Raw genomic sequence first — 25,001 nt, 5'->3', positions numbered from 1 at the left:
AAAAGCAGACGTGTTTTGTAGTCCAGGGCCCCCATGACACCGAGGGGGGTGGGGGTACGGGTAGGGCGGAGGGGTGGAGTTTAAGCATAGAAGAGGGGTCAGTGTGTGTGTGTGTGAGTGAGTGGAAAGGGGGGGGGGGGGGGGGGAGATGCCGAGCGACACATGGAGGTCTGAGAAGCGGAGGTGGTGTTTGGTGGTGGTGGTGGTGGTGGTGGTGGTGGTGGTGGTGGTGGTGGTGGTGGTGGTGGTGGGGGTGGTGGTGGTGGGGGTGGTGGTGGTGGGGGTGGTAGTGTTTGGTGGTGGTGTTTGGTGGTGGTGGGGGTGGTGTTTGGTGGTGGTGTTTGGTGGTGGTGGTGGTGGTGGTGGTGTTTGGTGTTGGTGGTGGTGGGGGTGGTGGTGGTGGTGGGGGTGGTGGTGTTTGGTGGTGGTGGTGGTGGTGGTGTTTGGTGGTGGTGTTTGGTGGTGGTGGTGTTTGGTGGTGGTGGTGTTTGGTGGTGGTGGTGTTTGGTGGTGGTGGCGGCGGAGGTGGTGGTGTTTGGTGGTGGTGGTGGTGGTGGTGGCGGCGGAGGTGGTGGTGGTGCGCAAGACCAAATGTTAGCTACCAGTTGCTGTTGACATGACACAAAGGTTTGAAAACCAGGGGCAACGCCAAACCCCAGCTGGTCGATGAAGGGCGGTTCGTCCTGGCTGTGGATCTGGACCTTGATGCCCGCTTCGTACGAGGTCTCGTCTGTGGACACAGACAGCAGGACAGACACAATGAGACAAACAGGCCTCACACCGGCCCTTCAGAGGCACAGCGGCACTATGGGTTACCAGGTAGGCATCAGGTGACCAGCAAGGACTGGGCAAAAAAGACTTGCTGGAAGGGTAGCAGGGAGGAAGGTGCTCTTTGGCAAGGCTAACAATACATATTTTTCTGGGTCATGAAATGCTATTACCTGCATTTTATTATGTCTTTATAAGCTTTTATTTTTATAGCGAATAAATAAATAAAATGGATTAATAGGTTATTATCAATACGTTATTATCGAGCAGTGTCATCAAACCACACTGAAAACAGTTAAAGGTCCCATGACATGCCACCAGGTGTGGCACCAGGTGTAGCCGTTACAAGCCGTTTTGGAAACCTGTCCCTTATGACATCACAGGTGGGCGTGTACACCTAGATGTACGCTGGATAGATCAGTCTACCAGCCTACCCAGCGGACTGTAGCAAACGTTGCTCATCCATCCGTCACACATCTAGGTGGACACGCCCAACCTGGGATGTCATAAGGGACATATTTCCAAAACGGCTTGTAACGGCTCATCAACCCACACCTGGTGGCATGTCATGGGACCTTTGAGCTAGCCCGGTTACAGGTGTCCTTTCAAAATAAAAGCGGAAGCACTCGAAGACGCCAATGTAAACAACTGACCTGTTTCTCCCCACACGGGCAGATACTCGTCCTGCTGGATGTCCAGCATGATCTCCAGGCCGTTCCCCGTGCCCCCCTTCAGCGTGGTCAACAGCGGGTTCCCGTCCAGACCGGAGTTGAAGGTGTAACACTTTCCGTAGCGTGTGTAAATCTGGGGGTTGAGAAAAAGGGGAAATACATTCATTTGGCGGCAGGAGGCGGAGCGGGGTCGGCTGGTAACCAGAAGGTCGCTAGTTCGATCCCCAGCTTCTCCTCGCCGAGTGTCGAGGTGTCCCTGAGCAAGGCACCACACCCTAACTGCTCCCGACGAGCTGGCTGTCGCCTTGAGTGGCCACTGGTTAGAAAAGCGCTGAATAAGTAAAGTCTATTTACCTTTTTCCATTCATTGTAATGCAATAGTTACCCATGTTATTTGAATGGCAACTGAGAGGATTGCTGGAAACGGAGCTGATTTATATATTTCTTATCATTCTAGGATTTGGTTAGCGAGGCATCAAGAGAAGATGGAAGCTTTACGTTTCCTCGCATAAATGTGATTCATTGATGTGTTCTGTGCTGTCCTTTCTTTTTGCAGTCAAGCTCCCCGACTCTGAGACAAACAGCATTAAAGCTTTGAGATTGTTTGACCTAAAGGTGGAGCCACGGCAGATAATAATAATGTGTGGTAAAGATATTGTTCATGCACTGTGAACATGATGATTGGTCTGTGACTGCGGTGAAAAACACAGCCCACCAAAGGCATTGTGGGTTTGCCTCGTGAAGACATGAGGGAACACAACATCAGGGCTTCCAACTAGAAGGACTGTTTATGTCCATCTTTAAACACCCAAAACAAACATTTCCACGCGCACACACACACACACACACACACACACACACACCTTGATATTTGCACATGACCAGGAAACTTACTATGAAATGAAGGTGAACTACAAAAGGAAATACAAAAGTTTGATTTCTTTCCTATGCACCTATATTCTGAGGACATGGTTAGTTGGATGGGAACAGTTATCCATTTACCAATTAAGTAACTAAGGGAACGGGAGGGAATCCATGCACATATAGATATCATGTTCGAAGGGCAACATACAAAATGAACCATCAGATGCTTAATTCGAAATGCTGACATTTTAATTAGCGTTGCTGATTTATAATGTCTGAATTATTAATGCTGCCATGGTTCTTTGCTGGAGTTGTTGTCACTGACGCACAATGAGAGACTCAGAGCTAGAGAAACCCCCTAGCAGCAGCAGACGCACAGTGATGATTGTGGAGACGGATGAGTCCTGTCCCCGGGTCCCTTGAGACGGAGGTGGTTACAGTTAGAAAAAACGTGATGAAAGTGAAAAAATACATACTGCGTGTGTTTTTATTGGAGTGTATATAGGGGTGTCAAGGTCTGTGTGTGTGTGTGTACGTGTGTGTGTGTGTTTGTGTCAGAGTGTATGTGCGTGTGTGTGTCAGCGTGTATGTGTGTGTCAGAGTGTATATGTGTTGGTGTCAGAGTGTATGTGTGTGTTTGTGTCAGAGTGTATGTGTGTGGGTGTCAGCGTGTGTGTGTGGGTGTCAGTGTGTATGTGTGTCTGTGTGTGTGTGTGTGTCAGCACACAGCGTGATGTCAGTGCATGTGTGTGTGTCACTGTCCATGTCTTTGTGTGTGCCGTATATGTGTGTGGGTGTCAGTGTGTATATGGTTGTCAGGGTGTATGTGGGTGTCAGAGTATATGTGTGTTAGCGTGTATATGTGTGGTTGTCAGGGTGTAAGTCTGTGTGTGTGTGTGTGTGTTGTTAGCGTGCATGTGTGTGTGCATGTCTGTTGGTGTCAGCGTGTGTGTGTGGGTGTCAGTGTTTTTGTGTGTGTGTGTGTCAGCGTGTGCGTCAGTGTGCATGTCTGTGTGTCAGTGTGTGTGGGCGTGTGTGTGTTTGTCAGGGTATATGCGTATATTTGTGCGTGCGTGTGTGTGTTAGCATTTAAATGTGCGGTTGTCAGAGTGTATGTGTGTGGATGTCAGCATGTGTGTGTGTGTGTGTGTGTGTGTTGGTGTCGACGTGTGTATCAGTGTGCAGGTGTGTGTGTCAGCATGTCTGTGGGTGTCAGGGTGTGCGTGTGTGCGTGTGTATGCGTGTGTGGTTGTGCAGCAACACATCGAGACTAAAACTCTGGAGAATAAAACATACGAGACAAAGAAAATATGTTGCTCTGCCATTTTGACACCTCACCGAAACAGGCCTGGAAACAGGAGGCAAGCCCCCCCCCCCCTCCAGCCCACATTTTTAACACACCCAGTCAGCCACCGTCACATCGGCGACACACACCACAAACACCCCGGTTCTGTACATACTGTGCTGAAGTTTCTGTAGGTGCACACCTCCCCGCGGAACCTGCACTCGAGCAGCATATGCTCCAATTGGTGCCCCAACCTGCCCATCATCTCGGTGGTGTTGACGTTAGAGTCCGGGGGCGGGCTGTAGTTGCTGAAGTCCAGCAGGCCCAGCAGGCCCTGCTTGTGGTCCTCCTGGAGGATGGCCCGGCCGGTCGCCATGACCGTGTGGTTCGGGTGCATGAGGTCCATCCAGTAGCCGCTGTGGTACAGGTCGTCCTGGGTCAGACTCGACACGCGGAACACGTTCTTGTTGCAGAAGGTGACCGCGGGGAAGGACATGTTGTGGGCCCACACCATGTAGATCTTGGTGACTGCGGGGTAGGACAACAGGTAGAAGATGCGGTTCCCCGACCAGGTGACCAGCATGGCCACGCACATGCAGAAGGCCAGCAGCCAGAGAGCCCGCTGCGGTCGGGACTTCTCCAGCGTGAACACAAACCTCAGCCCGTGGATCTTGGTCCTCCTCAAGAAAGCCAGGGTGCTCTCCTTCCATGTTGTCCTGAGGGCGGTGGTCTCCAAGCCCCTGAGGGGGGCATCCTTCTGGGCTTCGGGAGTTTGGTGGGGCGCGAAGGAGACGGAGGCAGATTTGGTTGGGGTTGACATGCTGACGGTTCACAGGTGGGAGGCTCCTGCCAAAATATGAAGCCTCACTTTGCAATCCTCGGCTGTTTCAGCTGACACGTACAGTTTGAATTTGAAACCTGATTGGGAAATAAAAGCGTTTCAGTCTTGATCAGGATCTTATTTTGAAGGAATCAGAGAGCAGTGTGGTCCTTCTGTCCGGAAATGGAAGAAGTGTGCCTGGGAGATGTGAACAAAGGAACTGTTCCCCTCAGGCATGTACGACTGATTTGGATAATGGTCCCTTTATTGGAGTAAAGGAATATAACTCTGAATCGATCCAGTAGTGGGAATAGTAAAGCAGAGCCATCAGCATACCTTCGTCCATAGATACATGGATGTGATGATTGCAGATGTAAGCCACGACATCAGTCCAAGAGGAAAGGAGTTGGAAACATCCCCCCCCATGAAAAAAATAATAAAAAACCTACCCTGTTATCTCAGCTCTTCAATCTCCCTCTCCTTATTCCAGATAACTACACATTTTGGTGACTTCTCCTTCCGTCCAGCAGTCAGCTAGAGCCAGACACCTTCCAGCGCCTCTCCTAAGCTGAAGGGAGCCTGTTTCCAGCCTGTTGTCTTGCCGTCTGCCTTCCGAAGGATGGAGGGATGCTGTTTCCAGCCGGTTGGCGTGCAGTCTGCACCGAGATACAGAGAGCCAGTTGCTCCACAGCCTAGCGACTGGCGAACGGAGAACGAGGTGGAGCCAGAGAAGGGAATTGTTTTCTTCTCCCAGTGATGGAGTAGAGCTCCAGTCCTATATTTTATTCATATCTGGGATGCTATAGCCTCGCTTTTCACTACCAAATCTTCGCCCAGGGGGTGGTCAAAAGCCAGCCCTCAAATTCTTTATCCTTCAAAGTGATTTTATTTTTTGCAACTTGTTCAAGGATCAATAGAAACTGTTCATATTTGATAACTTTGCAGTAAATCAGTGATATTATATATTTGTTTTTCTCAAATTCTATCAATCAAATATTGATAGTTGTTATGGATTTTATTTCTTTCAACCATAACCGTGGGCTACAGAAACCCAGCGAGGCATTCCATCTTAGAGTATAATTGGATCCAACTGAGCGGTTCCTGACTTTGATCAGAATACCGACAGGCTGGATGGTAGGAGTGCAGAAACCTTCACTGTATCTGTGCTGTAGGTTTAATTCAGCTGTTCAGCTGTTTAACACGAGTTACATTACAAATGTCATATATATACGCATATGTATTGGTAAAAATGTAGCCTTGTGTGTATTCATGTTTGATAATGGTAATCACTTGTATATAATATGTTATACAAACAATTTTACAAATTAATATATATTAATATATACATTTAACCGCAACAAATAACCACCGTCAGGGCAAATATGTTATATTCTATAAGCTACATACAAAAAACATAGATAGAATATATTTGGCATGAACTATATTAATAAGCATATTGGTAAAATCGTTAATTGTATCTTTCTGAGAACAGGGAGATGTGAACACACAAGAGAACATAAGGCCGTTAAAAAGGAAAAGTTTTTTGCATCCACACAACGTTTTCAGAGCTATCTTCATCCACACGAAAACGCACCAACCAGTGAAAATGGTGTAGTAAGTATACCCGGACAGTAGGCGGCGGTGTTCCTTTCTGCGAAAATATACAAATAAACATTAAAAAAAACGCGAGCCGGAGTACAACGGCTTCACATCAGCGTGTCGTTTTGTTTTCAAAAAGTTACGCTTCCACCCGTCCATAAGGCAAGGGCTGAGTTTTAAAAAGACAAAAAGGATTATAAAAGTCTCCGCTTTCAGGGCCAAAAACCTCTGTTGCCGTGTGGAGGCAAGGCAAAACGCATTAAAAACCTCAGGCACTGTGTGAACCGGGCCTCAATAACAGATTAGAATAAACGTAATACATTCAGAATAGATGGCAAGTCTTTGAGCGGCTCAAAGTGTTTCAAGACCAGGGTAAAAAACACCATTCCAGCATCAACATTGGGAGCAGAAGAAAACTGCACAGCCCATCAAAATCCACCTGCCAGCTGTACAGTTCTAATGGTAAGAAGGGTTTTATTACAAAGTCTCATGGACCGGATAGGCCTATGCTAGAAACATAAACTTGAGACGGGGTAGATAACAGTTTGACAGCATTCAATGTCTTAGTGTCAGCACCTGCCTGTCATAAATCATCCGCAGACTGTTTCTGCTTCAAACTTTGAACGCCATGCCAACACATCATTATAAAACAGCAGACAGATTGAGTGAGGATGTCCCTCTTTATGGGATGCGAGTAGCACTTGTGTTTAAAGCATTCAAATGGTGTCTCACAGTACCACGAATAACGGCCTCAGATACAGCTGTTGGTTTATTGCCCTTTTTGTGATCGTGTATCGCGCCAAATAACAACACAGATGTACTAGAACGAGTCAAATCCCAACCATGGCTGTCGGGATGCCTGTACAAAACCATGGCTGTACAAAAGTACAGCATTCCTTGTTTAAATGTATTTATCGTTAGCGCTTGCAACAGAAGCATATTTTTTACGAGATCATAGGTGTTCGGGTATAACTTTATGCTTGATTATTACGGCGGTTGTTATCCAGAAGCATCCCTGGGCTCCCTGTGTGTATATTTAGCAAACACAAATTCCCACAAAACCTCAATAGAAAAAGAAAAATGAACGGAATTTCACTATTTTTTAAATAATAGCAAGTCATAATACTACATTTACTGAAAATACATTTAGGATGTATTTAATACACTTTGAGCACTTTGAGTTGAGTATTATTATTATTATTATCAATAGGTTTTCCCTTTCTATCGTGGTAAATGTGTCCATTTCAAGAATTAAATCCCACGCATCGCATGTAGTACCCTCACAGGCCACCAGGGGCACACGCAACACAGGTTGAAATACACCACCCGTTTTCAGGGTTCAACACCCATCGGGTGTTTTCGTGCCGAATAACAATCTCAAACCCTTTAAGATCATTAGTATTCAGGGTTGAACACGGCTGTCGTTTGACACAAAAGAGTATTAAACTCTTCATTTGAAACTATAAATTAATCTGATCATGGATGAATACTCAGAGGAAACCTAATAAATTACTTCTCCATTAGGCTACTATCAGAGGTCAAAATGTCTCATTCTTACGGATTAGTACTATTGTTCTCCTTTCCGCTCAATTCCTTGTTTGAAGCGTATCAATGCAGACACATTTAACCATTAATCGTACTTCCCCAGATGTATTTATCAGGACCCCCGTGACGTGAGAGTCAATCGCACTGGTTAGTCCCAGTGTTGTCTCCTGCTCAGAAGTTTGGACCAAATTATGTTTCAGGGATCTGTTCGAACCTGCGACGCCCAGAGTCGCATCGGCGCTCCGCATCACGTTTAGCCCCTGTTCCCCGGGTCGTGGTTCATCTGTTGAATTAAATCCTATCAGCGAGGTGCAAATTAGAGCATCCGCTTTTTAAACCGTTCAGACCCAAATCGTCCTCACAGAGCCCTTTAGGACCAATCAAAGCCAAAGGTGCCCTGATTGGTTTAGTTGACCACTGAAGCAACATTCGTCTCAGTCGTGGCAGAGACCACTTCTATGAACCATTGAAAGCACGAGGAAATCCCGTTTTCAGGGTAATGGAAACTAATACATTTGAAATACATTTCTCCAAATAAGGCATTCTGCTGACACCATTACGACTGCATTTATGGCTGCTTAAGAGCAAGTATTTGTACTTATGTAGTATTAGGAATAACATTAAATTAAGATGACTTGTGTATTGCAGGAAAACAAGCAGCGAGAGATGTATAAATATAATGATACCGGCCTAAGCGATGGCACCAGATACGTTGATTTAGGCCTACTTGTTACCCTGTTACACCATTTAAGGATGGGCTGGACTTCCTCAGCTTGTCAGAGAGAAGTCTCTCCCGTTTGATGTGGGAGCTCAGCTGAACCCCTGGGGTCTAATTAGGAACAGAAGAGAGTTCTGGCTTTGCTGCTGCCTGGGCCGGTGAGAGTGGCCGACACCAAGCAGATATCTGACAGCAATTAGACAGGCACACACGCAAGCACACACACTCGCAGGGAAAAGATGATGAAGAGGAAAAAAAACATGCTTATAGATATAGCCGACAAGTGTAAAAATAAACACATATTTTTTTACCATATATATATATATATATATATATATATATATAGGCCTATATCCACAATTGACACAATGACAGTGTTAGCTTTCCATTCGCACCCAATAATAGACCAGGATCTATTGGTGTGTGCAGAATTATTACCAATAAGAGATGTTCGAAAAGTCTAATTAAAACAAATACAAATCTGGGGCATGAAGATGAAATCCCCTGCAAACATTACCGCTCACAAAATTATACGCATCGAAAAAAGTGTCCCGCTGTCACAATTTGGCTGGACGACAACTTTTGAGGAAAGGGAGACACCTAGTGGCTGGTAAATGAAACAACATATTGTTACCAAAGCTTCAAACGACGACCCAAACCGTTACCGTACGGCGTGACTCACCGCAATCAGGAAGCCATTGTCCGCCCGTAGTAAGTGTTCAGACTGCACCCAAAGGCATGCATCTGCGCTGTTCTCACTATTCATACACCGCGTCTGTGGACATTCGGCCGTCTCTCCTCCGTCATTGTCGGGGAGAGATTGCCGGTGTGAATGGAAGCATCACACAGACGTCTCGCGTCATCATGAACCCTGAAATGTGGCTTCCCTTCTAATTAGCAGCCTGTCAAAATCTGTTTTTCAGGAGAATTCACTTTGTCGTGTATGTGTGTGTGTGTGTGTGTGTGTGTGTGTGTGTGTGTGTAGGTGTGTGTGTGTGTGTGTCTGTGTGTGTGTGTGTGTGTGTGTGTGTGTGTGTGTGTGTGTGTGTGTGTGTGTGTGTGTGTGTGTGCTTCTCTGTGTGTGTGTGTGCTTCTGTGTGTGTGTGTGTGTGTGTGTGTGTGTGTGTGTGTGTGTGTGTGTGTGTGTGTGTGTGTGTGTGTGTGTGTAGGCCTACGCGCAGGGGGGGATGTTATCATTCCAACAGCGTAATACTAAGAATCATCTATTTTCTAAAATGTTCAGGTCACTGTTGTTTTCAATTCAGAGGACGTGTTTCCTCCATAACTAATGAAAAAGACAGGAGTTGCAAAACGCCCGCTCCTCTTGGCAGACGTCTAGGAGGGGGGGCGTCTTGTATCCGTAAATCACAGCTCGGGTTACACACGTCCTCTCCCACTCCCTCCTATGGGCGTCGGGAGAATCCATCTACAATAACACGACGCTGCTGCCACTCACTGCGTCGCCCCCGGTCACGCTTTGATAACCTTGCAAACTCACTCAAGTTTTCCCCCTATGCAACTCCATCCGTTATCTCCCCAAATGTTCTTATCTGGGTATTCATAGTGTGTGTGTGTGTGTGTGTGTGTGTGTGTGTGTGTGTGTGTGTGTGTGTGTGTGTGTGTGTGTGTGTGTGTGTGTGTGTGTGTGTGTGTGTGTGTGTGTGTGTGTGTGTTAATGCGGTCAAAGTTATGTATTCTTTAATCGCGTCGAAGTATCGCTAAGGGGGAGACGAGCTCGGAGCTTACTTTGTGTTCTGTGGTTTTCTCATGCCTAACACCCTCTTTACAATTGTTGTCAAAGGGGAACTCGATTTACTAGGAATAAGATACACAACACGAAGGGGTTTTATTGGGCTTATTGGCTTAGAGACCGCGATATAGATCCCATATGCCATTAGGGGGGAGCAAAGGCAAATATTAGAGGTAATGCTATAACAAAGCACATCTCAAACCACAGGTTGGCTTTAATCATAGGTTTCACATGTGGCAATCAGAATCCAACCGTGCAGGTAAGCATATCAAAGCACGTTATAATTCTCAAATGATCAAACATCTATACACTGCATTTAAATGCATTCCAGAAGACAGAGAATCGATGAGCGATGGTCACTGGTTTATGCCAACAGCTGGTTTATGCTAACGATTCTGATTGGCTTTAGAGAGGGAACCCATGAGCCCAGCAGGCTAATTAAGCAAAGAAGGCTCTGTCAGTGGACACCTCCAGTGTCTGCCTGCAGCATCGCCTCCATTTCAATGGACAACTCTTGCAGAAAATGCAGCGACTTGCAAAGCACCAGCCCCCGGCCACCCCACCACCACCACCCGTGGATTCATCCTCCATTCCTCTGCACTGCCATTGATCTCGTTGCCAATATTGCACTTAGAGAAACGGTGGCTCCCAGGCCGGCCCCGACCGGGCCCCTGAGTAATGGGACAACCCTGCTGGCTGTTGGCTCCGCGGTGGCCCCCCACCTGCCTTCACTGTGTTTGCGTTGTTTGTTTTCACCGTCGGCTTTAAGATACCTCAACCTCTTCCTCATGCCTGAGGTGTGGCGCTATTCTAATTCAGAGTCTCTGTATGTGTCTCTTAATGTGTCTGCCCAATTCAGCGTCTATGCACTGGCTGGCTTAGCTCCAAGCCTACACGAATAGCAAATAAACGTTGCTTCTCACCGGTCACCCACTGCCACCTTTATCAGTTTAAACAGTGTTTTACCCCTGGCCTGTGTTTTCTAACCCTATTATACCCTAACATATTCAACCTTCTTTCCGTGTCCTTGTGTATTCTCTGGCATTTCCCTTCTCTAACTCTGTTTTTCAATCTATGTACTCAATTTAACTTAACATGCATGGTAAATGGGCTGCATTTATACAGCGCTTTTCTCAAAGTGCTTTACAATATTGCCTAAAATTCACCCATTCATGCACACATTCACACACCGACGGCGGAGTCGACCATGCAAGGCGACAGCCAGCTCGTCGGGAGCAGTTAGGGTGAGGTGTCTTGCTCAGGGACACCTCGACACTCGTCGAGTGTTCATAGACGCGCTTCTTGTAATGTCCTGGAGTCCTGTGTCCTATCTCTTCCAAGAGTCCGGTTCTCTTTCCAACTCTGCCTCAAAGCTCCAGCAGCCACCCATACTAACCCATGATTTGATATTTAAAGATCAGCCTCATGGTAATTGTTTAAAAGGAGACAAGTTGGTCCCCACACAACTTGCACTTAAATCGCTACACAGCGTGTTATGGAGATAGATGTGTTAGTATCAGCTACTACCTGTATTGTTTCTGGCACAGTAAAAAGCACTAAGCAGGCGATCCATATCCTAATGCAATTATGCTGAGCTCACAATGCGGCGTCCAAAGATGTATTCGCTGGATGCTGATTTATTCGGTCATGGAAAAGCATGCTGGCCTTGCTCAGATGGAAGCATGGAAGTATATGCATCTGGGTATTAACGAGGCGATCAATCACACAGCAGTTTAAACATTGTCAAGAAATGAGAGGGGGTTGCTGGGATCCACGTGGATAATCAAATAATGTCCCAGTGAGAAATGTACATGACCACTCCGACAATACATCAACCGTCTTGTTTTGCGTAGCGTACAACATCGCACACGGCTGACCCCTTTGTTCGTTTTACAGAAAGGCTGGTCGCAGGAAGTAACGATTACAACTCAACGAAATGACTCAACTTGACTCTTGCGTTAATCCAAGGGCACCAGAGGCCATCCTCAGAAATATTTATAGCGCATGTTTTTATTTGTTTTTCCCTACATTTCAGCAATCTACCATCTGTCAGCTTCGACTTGTTTTCCTTGGTGAGTTGCAGCAGGCTCCGTGAATTACTTTCATTACTGACTGCAGAGGGAATAATTGCGATTTGGGTGGTGATATTTTCTCTCCAGGACTTCTTAATATCAATGCACACAAGTCATTAGAGGGAAACATATGGTCCTGTTTCAAATGCAGTACTTGCAGGGTGGTAGTTTCCCATTTCGAGACACATTGCATACAGCCATAATAAACAACCTAAGATTACATTGGCAAACACCTATACGAATATATTTGCACTTCCAATGGTTTCAAACCGTGGCTGTACACAGCAAATGTTTTTAAGTATACGTGTACATGTGCTACCTAAGCACCCATTAAAAATAAATGTTATTACAGTGATGGTGTTATAACTGGGATAGCTGCGTCAAATCACCACTCAATGTTTCCCATAATAAGCCTCTGGACACTCGTTGGTCTGTTTGAAGCGCTCCCCTTAGACTACATTTCTCTTTGGCTTCTGTATATTTCTCCGGGACTACTTGTTGGCTGCGCGCAACACATTTTAAGTACTTTCTTTTTTTGGTCACGATAAGCCAGTCGTCTGAATGCTGTTGTCCTCCCCTGTTCTTGAGGCCCTTTATATTCTGGTCGTTCACTGGACTTTGTGGTTTTTGTGCCCCCACTGTGCTCGGGGCGCCCCGATGGCTCACAGGGTGGAGCGCGTACCATTAAGGCTCAGTGCTGACCGCTGCGACCCAGTTTGATTCCTGCCGATGGTCCTTTGCTGCCTGTGCTCCCCTCTCTCTTCCATACCTTCCTGTCTATCTCACTCTATCATAAAGAATAAAAATGCACAAAAAAACTGTTTATCCCCATCCTAGAATGAACCAAGGTCCTTGGAAAATCGGGAGTCCAATGCTCAGACGGTGAGCAGCCCAACTGTTCTACTAATGGCTGTCTTGTACCTCCTCTAATAATGGTCTTTACCAACCTTCTGGTCTAATAATGGCCGTCTTTCTAGCCACCTCCTGGTCTAATAATGGCCGTCATGTGCCACCTTCTGTGCCGTGTTCCAATATCCATACTATCTGTACTTACTAGCCTAAGTTGGATTACGTAGGGCGTTCCGATTCAGATCGGCCGAAAATAAGTGAACTGAGAGGACCCGGATGGTGTACTCAAAACGGTCAAATCGCGAAGTGTGTGGCGATGTACACTTTTCGTACTCAACGGCAGCCATCTTAGCTACGTAGCGGAAGAGGGCAGGGCCAGGCTGAGCCAACGTCGGCGCATTTTCCACATAGCCTTCATTAATAGAGTCATTTTGTAGTTTTTATACTTTCTATACTTTTTATAGCTGCTAGGCGTAAAGAGTTCACCGTTCAAAGCGGGATGTTTATTGCGGGGGAGGAGCCGCTGCGGCAGTCGTGATCGTAATTTTCGGCTAGTGCACCACAGAGTATAAGATTTGGAACAACACTGACATCTAAATATTAGCGCACTTAGTGAGTGAGGATAGTGTACTTTCTTTAAGAGTACTGATGGAAGTATGGATATTGGAACACGGCACTGGTCTTATAATGGCCGTCTTGTGTCAACTCCTGGTCTTATAATGGTCTTGACCCACCTCCTGGTCTAATGATGGCCACTTGTTTCACCTCCTAGTCTAACGATGGTCTTGTTCCTCCTCCTGGTCTTCCAATGGCCGCCCTGTCTCCTGTCCCAGTAGGTTGTTTTCCCACAATACTGCGGCCAAACCCGTCGTTCAACCTAAACTAGTCTTCCCACATCCCCATCCCCTTCCGGGCTCTGGACCGGCTCCTCATCTCTCCTTACGGTTAACACCACACCATCCAGCGCAAGGTCACATCGATTACATCATGTCCCTGTGTATGTTTAACGATGGATCAGATTCCAAACATCAGCTAGTTTCTCCTGCCTTCTCTCCTCGTCGGATCACCACGCCGCACTACCGCCGGCTGGGGGAGGGCGTACTCGCGCTCTGCCTCCTGTTGCTCACAACGCAATGCAGAACTCAGCTCCATGGCCCCCATATGTGCCAATATCTGACCGGCCTTTGATCGACCCTGGCTCCTACCCGGAAGAACCTTCCACCTGCTCCGCTCCTGAAGAATATTCCTAACATAATCCTTTCTTTTCATGTGTAGAACATTAATGTGCTCGGAGGGTTGGGGAGAGGTTCTTCATACGCTGGTTGTCGAGAACGTGAACAGCAGAACCTGAAAGGGGATCTGGAATCAAACCCATTTCCTGTGCGACCACCGTAGTCAGTCAGATCCATAGTCAGATCAACATGGCCGTTGGGGGGTTGGGTGCAGTCGAGGCAGCCCCCATGAATCTTTAATTATCTTTTCTATACTTAGGCCTTCTGAGGGTCTCAGATTTCTGACATTTAGCTGAAATGTGCCCTTTGTTCATTACGTCGATAAGACAAGGTCAGATGACTGATACACACTACCAAATCCAACACCTGCTTTTCGATGCAAGGTATTTATTTATGCTATACTACACCTTACAACGATTTAACCAAAGATTCGGTAATATTCCTTACAACAAATTGATTTGTAATGCAAAGTTTGAAATGCCACAACTGGTTATTTTCATTTATTTATGTTAACTATATCTCCCTGAGAAGATAAACCAATTAATGGATGAGCAATTATTCGGGGTAATTTGCCTCTCTATTTCACTTGTGCTACTTCCCAAATAGATTGTGCAGCAAGCACATCTCCCGGCTATGCTTTCATCACTCAAATCAATGTCCCGTTTCATCGGAATACAATCCTCATCCGTCTCTGTGGGGGAACGATTGAATTCTCTTCAAATCATTTATTTTGGTCTTGGGTCAGGATGTGTATGAAAACCGATAGCACCTGAATAATGTAAAGCTAAGGAAAACAACGATTGTCGAACAAAATAAGGAATTTATAAAGAATATTTAATTCTATGATATTCATTTGACAGATTTGTGGCAATCAAGGCAGCCCTCTGAGAATATTGCAGCATGAATAAAGACAATATATTCAACTCTCCACTTGCATTACAATCAGCATATGCTTGTTACATAATGCATGCCATTAGCAGAGATTTAGTTGTGCCATATGGCACTTCAGTAGTTCCGATTCCAATTGAGAGAGAGTTTCAGAAGGGTTATTCAATATTTAGCTGAAACCAAATAATTCTATGAACAGAGTAAAAGGAAACCTGCTTTTGTCGTATGCAATCCAAAGAGGGATGACACACTTGGCCGCATCGTTGTAGAAACAACGTGTGCAGCTGTAGGATTTGAAACCGCCGTATAACCATGAATAAAATCACTGCATTGGAGAGTAGTAGTGATTTCGGTAGCCATGTAATCGGGATGGCGTTGGTGGGGGGTTGTGGGGTCATACTCACGGCCGTAAAGTTTTCCGGCCCGCACTCCCGTCCTCTGTATCTGCAGTCCAGCAGCATCTCGTCGATGCTGTGACTGGTCCTCTGCACAAACTCTAGCATGTTAAAGGTCTTGCTCGGGAAGAACTTGCTGTCGTCCGTGGGCTGGCCCAGCGCCGCCACGAAGTCGTCAAAGTCACCCTGCTCGACGCCCAGCATGCCGGCCATCCAGAAGATGTCGTTCTTCCGGATCTGGGACTTTCGGTAGCTGTTGTAGTTGCACATGGTTATGGCCGGGAAGTACATGACGGGGACGTCCATCTCGTCCAGGATGGTGACGTGGGGATACTGGTAGAACTCGATCACGCGGCCCGCCACCTGGTACAGGAAGCAGGAGAGCGAGGAGCTGAACGCTGTCGCCCACAGGAGGCGGCGGAACGTGACCCCGCCGGGCAGGAAGATGTGGCTGAGGCCGTGGAGGGTGCAGTTGGCGCCGAACACGGTGATGTCGGAGGGCGGGCGCTCTTCTTCCTCCTCGGGAGCTCCCATTCTCTCTCCGGGGGGCAAGCTGGCAACGGATCCCGAGAAAATGGGTCTTGGTTGCTCGAGGCGGAGGACTCTCGCTGTGCTTTGAGGGGGAGCTGCACTGATGGTGGACAGGGGGCATTCGACACAACTTAAAAGGACGTCGCAAAGGAGGATCCGGGGAGGGGTCTGGTTTCGGCCACACCCCAGGGCAGAGGCGCGAGGGGGGGGGAGGGAAGGAAATGTAGAGGTAGGCCACGAAACAGTAGACCAATCCTGAGTCAGATCTTACAGAGCCCACTGGAGCCCGGGGATTGGGTTTCGCTGTGATGGGAGAGTAGGTCCCAACGAGGCCAAGGGGGAGAGCTCCATCCGAATGGTCAAGGCGAGGCAGTGAAGACGCAGTGTCTTCAATCCACTGACCTCTAATTTTTAATGTTCATTTTGCTTCTCCAGGGACGATTGTGGAACGCACGCTATTTTAATTTGCGTCTCTTCAGTAACAAACACAGACTCACACACATTACTACCGCTGTGGTAAGGGTAGGTTACCGTTCACTGGAATTGAGGTGTAAGTGCTTTGTCTTAAAATCAATTGAATGCTAACCAGATCATATTCTTTTTCATTGGCAAATTACATTTTATAAGCTGTCAAGAAGCCATTATTCACAATATACTCCTTTAATAGATGATAGCCAAGAGTATGTGGATCAGAAGCCGTGTGTAGAAACATGTTCCACAACATGCTTTTCAAAGTCCATGACCTTAATGGGGTTATGATGCTATCGAGTATCTGGGGAAATAGGAGGATCGGATTGCCAGAGTTTTCATCCCTCCCATGGTATTTTCTGCTAATGCCTGTTATTGTGTGTTTACCCACAAGGTCAATAGAGCGGTGCGCCCATATTCTTGGGCAGAGTTGGTATTTACTTGTGGTGAGATAATTTAAAGGCAACCAAATAGATAGACAAGGCACGATGTGTAGAAAAAAAGGAAAGCACTTGCAGGGTTTTCTTCAGACACTACGGCACTTTTACTGAAACCTTCAATAAGTTGAATCAGTCAATCAGCACAGTTGTTTGCATTTTCGCCTAAAAACACTGCTTATTGTCATAATTTCCATAATTATTCTTAACATTGATTCAGACTACAGTTTCTGTTATATTAACCTCTTCAACGCAAAATGACCCGTATTTGGATAAATCCCCTCCCCATCCTAATTGTGAAGATGTTTTAAGGCTTTTAAACTTATGTTAGAAAGCAGTCTTGTGGCACACCCCTAGAAAGATTAGATTCTGACATTTGAGTCCGTCCTAATCATTGTTAGCTAAACCGAAGACCATTCCAACCCCAAACAAAATAAAAAAGAAGTTTGTATTTCATAACTGTGCACGTGCACAGCAATAGCAATCTTTCATCATTTGTACGTCACTCTGTAAAAAAAATAATAATCAAGAACAACATAACTTTCCCTTTTTACATCCGAAAACTATGTCTTACCTTTGTTGTTTTTGTGTTTAATCACATAAAACCACCATTAATGGATAATCCAGTTTCTGGGCCCCATTTAGAAATTAAACATGGTGTTTACAATCAATTTATCGTAGCCATCTGGTGGCTGTTTGGTGCAATGTGTTTGTTGGGCTTGCAGTCATTCAATTATATTCACCCTGATCTTGCAACAGATGTCAAGTGTCGGTATTGTGCAATGTGTTCTGAAGATGCATACCTGTTTGTGGCTTATCAAGTTTATTGTTATTTCGCATTTCCCTTTATTGGCATTAAATATTGTCCCAGGTACTTATGCTATAGGGCTACAGACTGATAATGCACTAGGTGGTATTTGATCTAAAATATTACATTTATGTCTGGTGGAAATTCAATCTTCCACTTACTTTGTGTGCCAGCTGCAATTTTTCTAACCAAGTAGCTTTTTCACTTGCACAAAATCTCACAGGTGTTATCCATTTTTAAGAAGATAACCTGTAATGGTCCATTCCGTTGTGCAGATATACTCATACACTTTGGGTGTTATTTTAAAAAGAAATAACAGAAAAAATAGGCCTAGTGATAAAGCGGTTAAGGTCCTAGGGGGATACTCAATAAACAGTGGAGCTCCACCACACGCGCTAAGGTCCAGCGGTTGCCTCAACAACACCACAAAAACAAAATCAGCATTTCACAACCAGCATCCTCTTACTCTGCCTGAGAACCTTCTCCAGCTCCCTGCTACAGTATGGGGAAGGAAGAGGTGCATTCCAACGTGTTTAGACTACTGATACGACTGGTGTAAAAAACCTTCTTGTCATCTGCCCCCTTTTGCATTACACTGGCTCGTGAGGGGAGAATGTCAGGGCCGGTCTTCTGGAGCCACCAGAGCACATGCTATGGGTGGTTACACAGATGCCATTTCCAAGATGCCAAAAGGTCATTTAAACAGCGAGAGGCTGGTTCAGACTGTGGAACAATTATGTTTAGGGTAAACAGAAACCTTTTGCCTCGGATGAAAGCAAGTAGAAAAGAAAATATGTACATTCCACTTGTCTACTTTGAGACACTTTATGAAGGAAAAATAAAACTCTTTTTGCATAGTTCTGTTTGAGGAATGTCCGAGCGCTGGGTGTAACACAACATAGAAACCTCAGAGCTGGAAACGTTTGGTTAGGAAATCTTTCTTGGCACATAATGGTTTTCGGCGGTGGGGGTTAAACGCCAGTCTCTCCGAGGCACTCCCTCCCTAATCTACTCAGAGAGATGACCTCTAATGTTTTTCTTATATTCCTAGTGGAAACGACTATAAACTGCAAATGTTTCCAAACACATCCAACTTCTTTTAAAGATATACACAAGGTGAATCAATTATCTGATTTAGAACAGCCCAAAACAAACAAATACTAATACTATTTGTTGCCAACTGAATACCACTGTTGTACTTGAATGTGACACTGAAGCGGACCCTAATTGTTTCAAATGTCAGGTCATATGTTTCATTAAAAGACATCACGGCCAACGCTGACTTGGTGGTCTAGAATTGGTGGTCTTGAAACATCAGTTGTGAGCAAACAGCTCATTTACCATTAAGAGATAAGTGTTGTCTCTTTATAAAGGACAACTGGAACCTAGTACTAGGACAATACATTTGACTGGAACAAACTGGTCTCTGGCAGACAACACTGTCAGATACCAAGATACCAGAGACGAAGGAATTGGTCAAAATATTGCTGTACAAATTGCATGAATCAGTAGTAGTATGAATCAAAATGTATAAGGTGTGCAAAAAATATTGATAGTGAAGAGAGACACACGATCACTACAATATGATTGGAGAGAATGATTATTAATTTAGGCAAAAGGCAAGAGAGGGATAAGAATAAGATCATTAATTATATATTGCTGCTCTGAGACTCTACTAATGTCACTTGTCAATCAATGTCATCATTAACGATAATAACCAATTTTGACTACTTGGGACTATAAGCATCTTCTAGACTTGATGTACTATACAATATTCCAACGCAGAGATTAGCACCCGACTTATTTGACAAATGATGTCTTAAGAGTAAAACAAGAAGGGTAAGAAAAGGGTAAACGTTAAACAGACAGATAAGCAAGACTGAGTCTTCCACAAAGGACGTGTATTGATTTGGTTCAATGATGCAGTACCCATGATGGTTGGGACCTGTTGCCGTGCCAAACAGTAATGGCAGAACCCCCTCCAACACATTATGTTCAAATCCATACTGGGGGACCAAGTCGTCCGCCACAAGCACAGAGATTTCATAAGCTGCCAAAGTAATCACAATGAGTACAAAGTCCTCACTGAGATTACTTCAAAGCTCCCTGTTAAAAACACACTTCAGTCCATCCAGAAGAGCAATTAGCTGTATGCGGTTTTATGGAGCATGAAAGGTGACTTTCTCCCCCAAAATCTCTTTTATGGAGTTTATTTGAATGTTAATAACTAAATCCCTTCTCAAGTAGCACTTTTGAGTTATCAGTGTCGCTTTGTGATAGTAAACATATAGCACCCTCCACAAAGTCTCCCCCCCCCCCCCCCTCACACACACACACACACACACACACACACACACACACACACACACACACACACACACACACACACACACACACACACACACACACACACACACACACACACACACACACAAAAATATAATACGATTTAAAAAAAAGTTAGGGAATATGTCAGGCAGACCTCGTAGCAATTTCCCAGGTAGCGATTCTTGATCTGAGGCTATTCTGAACCCGATTTCACATGTGTTGCGGTAACGACCCCAGACAATATTGGATAGTTCAATCAATACTGTGAAAATGAACAATCTTCTCCTACGATTAATGGCATAAGGGCCTAGTTTCTATGCATGTCATGTATTGAGTTAAATGGGTTTGTGGCTGGTTTGAGCCTTCTCAGCTCTATCAAGACAGTTTAATATTATTCACAGCATGGCATAGCACTGAGCCAGTATTGCCATGTAATAAATTACCTTACTTCTATACATTTATAAGTCTAGATAGTATGTACGGTTTGGTTCTTCATTAAAATAAATAAGATGATATTTACAATCCTCTTGTCTAACATGGGTTGAAAGTGTAAGCATGCAAAGGTGATCCTAGTAAGGCCTTGTTTTAGTGAGGTTTCAAAAATGAATGGTGGCCCTTATATATAATGTTTCAATTTGACTTAATGACGATAATAGTTCCCTTAGATACATTTTTATGTAGAGGTTTGATTAGATAGTGTCCCACACCGTTTGTAATGAAGAAACATGATCAGTCATCCAAACTGGCATTATAAAATCCTTGGTAACCTTTTGGCACTACTAAATGTCATCATACAATCTCCAATGTTGACTTTGAATTAAATTCATTCTTCTAGTCTTTTGGCATTATTACAAATATTTTACTACTCCCGCGTAAACTTTGAATACCAATATGTTGTTTTGGTTCTGTTACAGGTTATCGTTACAATCCAAAGCCTGGAGTTCAAGAAATAGCTTAAAGTAGGCTAGTGATCTGAGGACCAGAAACTATACTTGTAGCACCAAAATGTTACTATTATTCACTGCTACATACTGCTTATACTACCAATACCACCCCTAGAACAAGAACAGCAAAAAAGAAATGTGAAATCTAAAATGAAAGTGAAACCAAAATGGATACAACTGAGGAATACCGCCTGAATCTGGTCTGACCCCACAGGTAGAAGTGAAAGAGAGTGCTGTCAAGTTCCGACAGCCATTTCAATATCTACCACAGTATCAGGGTCATTAAAAACAATTATATTCCGGCAGGTTCTCCCCGCACTTGTTAGCTCAAATTAGGCCAAATGGATCGGCAATGAAAGGCAACGCTACTTGTTAATAAATTAGGCTTCATCTCGTTTGTGCAAAATTGTCCAACTTGTATTCAAACCTACAAATGAGAATTATTGACTCCCTTTACCAGTAAGCCTAGTGGCTATTCATTATGGAGGAGAGATGTACAGTGTAAACGTAAATTAATAAATAAACAGCTTGATTGCTTTGAGTATGTCTCTAAGAAATATGTTTTGAAGAGGCAGCAGAAGAGCTGCGGTCTACTGGAACACATCCATCCCTCCACATTACACCTTGCAGAGGGATATCAGCCTTAAGGCTCGAGTTAACTAATTAGGGCCATAATGGCCGTGTAAAAGGCATGAGGAAGGCAATTACAACAGGCTAGTAAACATCTTCTCGGCTCCGACCTGTGGCCTTAATCCAGGGGAACATTTGGACAAGCATCACCTGGCCTCACCTTTCACAGGATTAACTAAAGGGACCATTTCTGCTGGTTAACCAACCCGACACCAAACGGCTTACACACATGAGACGTTTCAGGACTGGAGAGACGTCAGCCAATGCCTAATTTAAATCCAATCGGCCGCCATGGATGAACCATGTGACCATGGATGAACCATGTGACCATGGATGAACCATGTGACCATAGATTACCTATTGAATCATGGATGAACCATGTGACCATGGATGACCTATTGGACCATGGATGAACCATGTGACTATGGATGACCTATTGGACCACAGATGAACCATGTGACCATGGATGAACCATGTGACCATGGATGACCTATTGAACCATGGATGAACCATGTGACCATGGATGAACCAAGTGTCCATGCATACTGGGTAAAAAAAGTGTGAACACCAGACTGCAAAGACAAACTGGTTATTGTTTGGATAGGGCTCAGTCATCGACCCAGGTGTCGTCCACGTCCCCTGTTCCCTGGTCCTAGCCCTGGAGGTCAGCCTCCCCTCCCCGGTCCTCCCTGCTCCCTGCAGAGCGGCTCGAGGTTAACTAGCCATCGCCACAGGGCCACTCCGTACATGTCCTTATATTCTCAGCGATGGCATCCAGACACTGTGCCCCGCGGGGACACCCTAGCTTCTGTTTGGTGTCTCTTCATAACGCGCGTCTGTGAAGCCTTCCCTTAAGCGCTTCAACATCATAGTTCTGCTTTTCACACACAGAGCTAAATGACTGGTATCTGATGCCCCTACACACACACACACACACACACACACACACACACACACACACACAAACACACGGCTACAATACTGGCTGAGTATTGTGTCCATTCCGCCTTTTGATTGACAAAGAGAGAACATAAAAAGGCACTGGTTATTGTCGTGTTATGTTACGTCAACATCCGGATTTCACAGCATATTAAAAAAATACTTTGAGTCCACACCTGAATTTACAAAGGTAGGCAGCAGATGGCAATGTTTATTTAACCAGTGAGTGTGTGGACACAGTGGCCTGTCCACGGCCTGTTATAACAGGGGGATTTGCACAGATCTCTTTAATGACTTGCTAATGAGCTTGACACGCATCCATTGGACTTGACTGTGAGTCAGCTGCAGAAGCAAATGCAGCTTGACTTTGATTCGTCTGATTTTTTTTTTTACTATATATGCCTGAGTGATTCAGAACTGCCTGTCTACTATCTTGAGCATGATATTATTCACACAAATTGCCCAGACAATATTTTAAAAAGTCAATGGATCTTTTGGATCTAGGCAAGAAAAGATAATGAAAACACACACACACACACACACACACACACACAAACACACTAATTAAAACACTGATACTCACCCCCTCATCTCAGTGCTCAATAAAAGCCTGATTATTCTTCTGCATGCTGCACTCATTTTAACATACACCCACACACGTGAAAACAACACACACAAACACACACACGCACAAACACACACAGACGCACACTTTGGGAAAAACCACTGAAGAAACCACTATGTATTCCGACATGCAATTGCTTTCACTACAAATGATTCTGCTATAGCATACGAAAGTGAGATATCTGAGCCAAGGATCTGCAAATGTCAGCAAATACAAGTGTGGAAATGACGTCCCTGGTAACAAAGCGGAGAATCCCGCTAGCTCTGCCAAGGAGGTTAAGCATTGAAGCCCCCACGTTTGTTTGTCTGACTGGGAACAATACATCTCAGAAAATTATGGGATGTTATCGCATATTTAGACTGGCACAATGTTGGTCTATCTTTTGTCCCGTTTCTGATCCAGATTACCAACAAGCCAAAGGCACAAAAGCCGTCGTGTTCATAAATATCTACGATCCAAAACAACCAGAGGTGTACAGGCTTTGGAGTCTGGCCGAATATAAACAACACAACATCCTGTAACCACAGGATGAGACTGACAGCTTTCAGGTCGTCTTTGTTTGCTTTAGTGGAGCTCTGCGCCCTGCAGTGGGCTTAAGGAATGCAGTGCGACTCATATCAGTTCTCAAGTCTCTTTGGAGTCATTTCACCTTCATCTATAGACTCATCTGGTAGGGAATACTTTTATTTAAAAAAACAAAAAACGATTGATGTTTACAAAGAAGATTAAAAACACGTTGTGCTCTGTCCGTACATTCAAGCCTTCCAATTCCACTTACATTTTGTATTCACTTCAAGTATCTTAAGTGATGAAAATACTAACAATGAAGCTAGCCACACTATAGCCTAGCAGCAAGCAAATGTGAAAAGACAACAACCTAACTATGGTGTAACGACCCAACGATAAACCAATACCAACAATATCCTGGGTTTAACGGAACAACAAGGAAACGCTAGCTGCCAACAGCTCCTAGCTACCTTTAAACATTCGTTTTGCTTTGCAACCCTCACTTTGACTCTATATGGTCTTAGGCCAAAACGTTCACAGAATTCCATTGCTCCGACAAAATCCTCCTCACAACATCAGAGGAGTTCCTGTGAGATGAGTGGGCGGGTTTCAGCAGGGACATGAATGTACTTCAGGGAGAATTCACTCTGTCGTGTGGTGGCGGTGTAGTGTGGTGGCGGTGTAGTGTGGTGGCGGTGTAGTGTGGTGGCGGTGTAGTGTGGTGGCGGTGCTTGGCATGTGTGTGTGAGACGAACAACACATATACATACACACAAATATATTTGTGTATATGTACTGTATATGTGCTGTTCCTCTCATATATATATATATATATATACACACACACAAATATACGTGTATAAATATATATATCTGTGTATAAAAATATCTATGCAAATATTTATAAATATATATATTTATATTTATATATATTATTATTTTTTCTAAAAAATATATTCAAATGGTCAACAATTGGTCAATAATACTCAAATGGACTCCAAATGTAAACCAAAATCTTGCCCCATTGCCTAATGATTCTGAATTCATATGCAGATATCTGTTGATAGAGATAAGTGGAGCAGGTTGCTAGGGAATGTGTAGCTGAGCATATCCACCAGCGGGCGTTGTAGCGCTGCGTCACTTGATTTAAAAGCTAAGAATTCCTCAGCATCTCTCCCGACACTGCACTCTCACGGAGGCGGGAGATGTCATAGAGCACATGCGTGAGATTGGCTAAACACCGGGCAGCGCTCAGGCAGCCTTTCAGACACACATGGAGATCGAAGCACAACAGAACTGTCATGGTCGGTCCGAAATGAAGTAATCTG

The 25,001-nt window shown here is 44.8% G+C and overlaps 1 protein-coding gene across 1 annotated transcript in view; it reads right to left on the bottom strand.

The window, feature by feature from the left end:
* The window catches only part of asic1c (acid-sensing (proton-gated) ion channel 1c), a 64,120-nt gene that overhangs the window by 9,201 nt on the left and 29,918 nt on the right, over window positions 1–25,001 (bottom strand). The window contains exons 2-3 of the mRNA XM_056595927.1: window positions 1,422–1,572; window positions 603–730 (exon numbers count right to left, since the gene is read on the bottom strand). Of these exons, the coding sequence (XP_056451902.1) occupies window positions 603–730; window positions 1,422–1,572 (279 nt within the window). The remainder of the gene's footprint in view (window positions 1–602; window positions 731–1,421; window positions 1,573–25,001) is intronic.

This window comes from Gadus chalcogrammus, chromosome 8 (genome assembly GCF_026213295.1).
Source record: "Gadus chalcogrammus isolate NIFS_2021 chromosome 8, NIFS_Gcha_1.0, whole genome shotgun sequence".
Taxonomy (NCBI): Eukaryota; Metazoa; Chordata; class Actinopteri; order Gadiformes; family Gadidae; genus Gadus; species Gadus chalcogrammus.
This window is presented reverse-complemented; position numbering and strand designations above follow the sequence as displayed.